This window comes from Zerene cesonia, chromosome 5, assembly GCF_012273895.1.
Source record: "Zerene cesonia ecotype Mississippi chromosome 5, Zerene_cesonia_1.1, whole genome shotgun sequence".
NCBI lineage: Eukaryota > Metazoa > Arthropoda > Insecta > Lepidoptera > Pieridae > Zerene > Zerene cesonia.
In genome coordinates, this window is record NC_052106.1 from 259,829 (window position 1) to 265,517 (window position 5,689).

At 35.0% G+C, this 5,689-nt stretch overlaps 1 protein-coding gene across 2 annotated transcripts; it reads left to right on the plus strand.

Annotated features, from left to right (window-relative positions):
- The first annotated feature begins 667 nt into the window (after window positions 1-667).
- Window positions 668-3,933, plus strand: LOC119840133. 2 transcript variants are annotated; one of them, XR_005288300.1, is made up of 3 exons: window positions 668-1,135; window positions 2,819-3,338; window positions 3,678-3,933. XR_005288300.1 is itself a non-coding variant. In XM_038366646.1 (2 exons), exons 1-2 carry the CDS (start codon window positions 806-808, stop codon window positions 3,266-3,268), a joined length of 780 nt encoding a protein of 259 aa, XP_038222574.1. In that variant the 5' UTR covers window positions 668-805; the 3' UTR covers window positions 3,269-3,630. The 2 variants fall into 2 exon arrangements, 1 of the variants encoding a protein (XP_038222574.1); XM_038366646.1 differs by lacking the exon at window positions 3,678-3,933 and having other exon boundaries at window positions 2,819-3,630.
- Window positions 3,934-5,689: the final 1,756 nt, after the last annotated feature.

Below are 5,689 nucleotides of genomic sequence, written 5' to 3' on the forward strand. Positions count from 1 at the left end.
TTTACTACATACATAGTATAAAATAAAGTCGCTTTCTCTGTCGGTCCTTATCTGTTTGTACGCTAAAGTCTTTAAAACTACGCAACGGATTTTGATGTAGTGTTTTTTAATAGATAGCGTGATTAAAGGGGATGTGTATGACATCTATTAGACTACTTCGAATTTAACGCGCGAAGCCGCGGGTAAAAGCTAGTTATGAGAATAAAAACGAGTGTGCTTTCAAGACAGATTGTTTGCTTTTTATTTTCTTCTAAGACATTTGCTAGGTTGAATAATTTACGATTTTGAAAATACGTTATGAAAGATATCACAAAGCAATAGTAAGGAAGTGAGTTTGCAGTATGTGGCTAATTTCATTCAGTTTCATTGATTATTCATAAAGTGCTTATAAATTCTCTTACGTGGGTTTCAAGATGTTGTATAGAGACAAAACACTCATATAAATAATAATTTGGAGATAAAGTTTTAGACCTGATAAATAATTCAATTGTTACTAAACAACATCAAATGATTTTGAGCACAGATTACTCAGTAACTAGTTATAGACCCACAAATCAAACGCAATTTGCAGTAATATACTATCAAAGCAATGAATACGCGCTCCACTCGTTCTAGAAAGGTCATCGAACACCGAACCGAGCCTGAACGAGCGCCCCTCGCCAGTCTCCGCTCGAAGCGCGGGCGAACGAACGTATGCGAATGGGCCGCGCCATTTTAAAATACCGCTCGCCAACCCGACCAAATTAAACGGCGCTTACTCCAAGCGCTCCCCGCTCACATGCCGCGTTCTTAATTCGGCCGCATTATGTTCAGGTCAGACGACTTGGAGTGGACGAACAATCAAGTGATTCGATTAATTAATGAGTACAAGAACAGACCGATGCTATGGGACCCGAACCACGAGTTGTTCAGAGTGCAAACGGCGAAATACGAGGCCTGGTCGGAGATAGCTCAGATGTTTGACATGCACGTGACGGATCTACGCAAGAAATTTAATTCGATATTTGCGTCGCATCGCCGGGAGAAAGCTAAAGTGAGGTTCGGAACGCACTCCAATTGGTTCCTGTACGACCACCTCAGCTTCTTGCCGAGCCACGTGAATAACACAAGCAAAACCGGGTCGACGGTTGTTGTGGTAATTTTCATTTGTTGTTTGTTTTTTCAGGATTTACAATGTGAGTGCGCAATGAATTTATAATGAGATATATTTGGGTAGATGTAAATTAACACATATTTTGTGTAACACAAGTTATCACATTACGAGTAAGTACATTGAACATTGTTTAGCCGTTGGCGTAAAATGTAAGAACAACATATAACTGATGTTATTCACTGCTTTAAAGTAAACAAACTTTAATATCCAGCATATTAAATTGATATTGAAGGTCATGAGAGAGATTTTTTATAATTCATTGTTGCCATGGCAACGAGTTAGTTTTAATGTTTTTTATTTTATTTCTATTCATTTATCTTCACTGTAATGTTAAGGAGAATATATCTCTTTTAGATTATAGACCATTTCGATGAATCGTACATAACATAGTCTTTAATAGGTCATAATTTTCTTTATTAATTAATACTGTAACTCAAATGGCCGTGTGTGAATTGAAATTGTTTCGGTATAACACCAGGCAGTATTTTTAGCATGTATAATTATTAAATATGACAATTTCTAGTATCAAAACAGTTATCCCACCGAGAATCGAACTAGTTACCAACTCTCTCTGGAGCGTCGGGGTCATTCACCTTGCCCATTGCGTTTAAGTGTCAAGGGAGGCTTGTCGCCAACGGACCGCCAGTCAACATTGGCCCTGACACACTCTTGCTGAAAAACTATTAACACCAAGACAATTGTTTTCAATTCCGCTCCGATAAAGTGACCTAAATGGTTTGATAACGATTGTCAGACGATTTTGGTTCTTATTGTAAGGGAGTAGAGTCGAAAATGTGTTAAATATTGTTGACAGACGATTTAGGCTCTTATTGGAAGGTGCTAAAGTCGGTTATGTTTTATCAATGTATGCAAAATAAGATAAATGTTGGTATAGCTGCTCCTCCTGTAATAAATGTTCAATTATACCTAATTCTATCTCTATAGGTATTTTGGTAATCCTAGGTTCGCTGGGTAGAAACTGTATTAAAATTATAGATAACTAGATACCTAAAATCTTGATCTTGATACAAACGCCTCAATTAAGTATTATTATTTTTATTTGTTTATGTATTATGTAAACTAGTCGTTTTATTTCGATGCGATTTTTGCAATGTAAATAACTAGTTACAGAACGATGTTTATATATGGCATATAGAGTAAAGATAAAACATTTCCATGTCATGTGCATATTGGAAGGGAGTTAGTTATGTCTAAGAGGAATGATTTTACTATAAAAATAGTGAATGTTGTAAAAGCAACAGACAAGGGAAAGTATTCATAGCAACAAACGTCGCGATTATCATGACATTAAGGCACTTTTTTATTTAATTCCATTATAATGCACTTAAAAAACAGCATTAACACAGAGGCGATGCAAGCCCAAAAGAAACTGTGCAATCAGTGAGAGTTTTGTTTTTTCACTATTATCTGTTGCATTTACGCATACTTATTTGTTTTTATTTATCTTCTGTACCCGGGTAAAAAGTAGCCTCTGTGTTGATCTAGACTATAATCTATCTCAACCAAATTTTATACATATACGACAGCCGGTTTCGCGTGAAAGAGTAACATATATTCATACATCTATCCATACTTACAAACCTTCGCGTTTATAATATTTGTAGGATTCTATCAAGGCTAACATACCTACATTTAATTTCACAGAAAACGGGTGAAGACCAGGAGGGTGAAGAAGACTCCGAGATTGACTTAGATAATGAACTGGACGTGTCCCACGAAGAAATCATCATCAAAAACGAGCCAGAGGTCACGACTCCGCCTAAAAAAGTCACGTTATACAGAAAACCGAGACCCCGCATAGTCAGACATATAGTCAAACCAAAAAACAACGAACGGCAGCTATCTGAAGCTATGAAAATTATAAAAACATCTACTGTGTCCAAGAGGAAAGACGAATGCGATAGTTTTGGGGAATACATCGCTGTGTCTTTAAGGAAGCACGACGAAAGGACTCGATCTATGATCAAGCAGGCCATCAATAATATTCTGTTCGAACAGGAGATGAAGAAGTATAGTTCCCCCCAATTCACTTTGGTTGAGATTGAAGAGAACCCACTCATTATAGGTGATGGTGATGCTGAATGTGATAAGTGATCGGACGTCACTGGCTTGTAAAGTTGTGCATTTCGTGATTAACTTCGAAATATGGGTGCAGTATACAAAGGTACTAATTCATGTTAGTAACAATGTAAATAGCATATAGATTTAAAATTTTAATGTCTTGAACAGTGCCGTTGAAAGTGTGTTTTAAAATTATTATTTTAGGAGGATTTTCGTTTGATCACGCCATAGTAGCCGGGTCATTCTTATTATTGTTTTAATATTTTTGTATTTTGAAAAATAACAGGTTGATTCATATTGTTCCTACTGAACGTGTTATTTGAACACTCAAATTGTATATAATTAAGATTTAGATTAATCTTATCTAAGCTTGCGATGATAAAAAGTTGAAAACATTTGTTGTTTATGTCTCTGAAATCTAGATAGTAGTATTTTTCCACAGCCTGATACGCTGGATGTTTCCTGAACGAAATTCTGCGAAACGGCAAGAGGAATGATCCGAAATTATAAAAAATATTGATGTAAGAACATCTTCTATAGACACATATAATTACTTACGAACACGCAACGCTCCGAACAGTTTTCCTTAATTTTTTGCATCTATCCATCGTGTATCTAGTCCACCTGCCTACGTGCCAACTGGCACGCTGCGTCATTACTGACAATACGTGTTCCTTCCAATAAATTTTACATACATTTCTCCTGACATTTCATTTACTCCGTCCGTATTGTTCACCGAGTCAGCAATGAAATCGCTATCGACGAGTTTCCTTTCGAATGCATTTAAAAAACGCATCGCCGGTATTTTTTCGTGTAATCCATTCACTTCTGCGGGTGCACGCTTTGCTGGGGCGGCGTCGGTTGTAAAAACGGTAATGGATGTAAAACATTTGTGGTATAATGGTGGTAAAGCGATGCATTAGAGCAGAACAGATCACGCCACTTTACGTCACGACTCACGAGCTACCTATTTATATGAATTAGCTGCAATTGCAAGTTGTTACCAACAGATTATGTTTCTGCAGTGAAGGTTACAATGGCATAAAAACAAATAACATTGCGTTTATCGCCATCAAGATAGACGTGTTACGTATTTTATCATGTTTTTAGTTCGTAAGCGATTTCAAATATGTTTGTACATATTTTTCAAACAATTTCTAGTGGATTCCTGGATTTACACGCGCCGTTCGTTGTTTTTACAGTAAACTGATTTTAAAACTATAGAATGACAAGCAACAAAGTAAAATTTTTTTATACACACAGATTGCACTTAATTAGATTTCGATAACTAAAATTACATAACATAAAATGAAATATTCTTTAATCAGCAATATTTTCTAAAAAAAACATTTAATTGTAACAGTTTAGGAAAATAAAAGAAAGTATGGAATCTATCGGCACGAATTGCCTACAAGCCCGCAAAAATTAGATTATATCACTACATAGCAGACAATGCCATGTCAATAACATGTATCTAGAGACAGATTTATCAGTAGCATATTCTAGATTATTAATAAAGTGTTTAATAACACGTGCGTCATATGTTTATTATTTAAGTAGTTCAAAGCATCATAGGCTTGAATTAATATTAATGTGTGTGTTTTCGTTATTTCATCTCTGTTGCTTAGTGGATGCTGATGAAATTGATACCAAGTAAAACTGTGGGAATCCCTTTGTTAGTGCTATATGTAAGATCTTTCTAGATTTTACACGATTTCTTTTTGCCTCGTGAGTTAGCTTTGAGAATCGGTGGTAATTAATTTTTAGCTTTTGAGGTTAAGTGCTTTTTGCGATAATTTTCATAGACAGACCTTATTTAGCCGTAACTATTAAAGTATCTATATGAATGAACCGACTTCAACTAAAAGAAGATTCAGATTTCGACTGTATTTTTTACATATTTTGTAATTTTTGGTTTGTTACGTTATAATTACGTTTTGACCGGATACAGTTATTTGAAAGCTGGTGTTATTTATATTATAAAAACAATACTTCATTTTAAAAGCAGACTAATTTGTTACATAGATTTCCTGTAAAAAACTATCATTCGCATAGCAATTCATAGCGGACCAATTTACTGCTAAAATATAATAATTTTTAAAATAAGTTCAAAAGATCCATTTATTTAACCTTACACAACCCACAAATTCATTAACTTTACCTTTATATACTAACTATTACTTAATTAATTTCATGAGTTTATCTAATCAGGATTGGGATCGGCAGGATGAAATAAGCAAGTAAACTTATTATTAATATAGACGGAGTATAATTTGGCGGTTGTCTAGATCTAGAATCCTACTGCCTACTAATATTATAAATGCAAAAGTTTGTAAGGATGTGTGTGTGTGTGTGTGTTGCTCTTTCACGCAAAAACTACTGAACCAATCGCAATGAAATTTGGTTGCTGGACAACTGAAATAACATATAGGCAACTTTTTATCCTGATATTTC

What these genes read in the sequence shown, in the direction of transcription:
- LOC119840133 (XM_038366646.1), top strand. Translation starts at nt 806, where the DNA reads ATGTTCAGGTCAGACGACTTGGAGTGGACGAACAATCAAGTGATTCGA. An exon ending in CCGGGTCGACGGTTGTTGTG is followed by an intron (nt 1,136 to 2,818) that starts GTAATTTTCATT and finishes TTAATTTCACAG; the next exon opens with AAAACGGGTGAAGACCAGGA.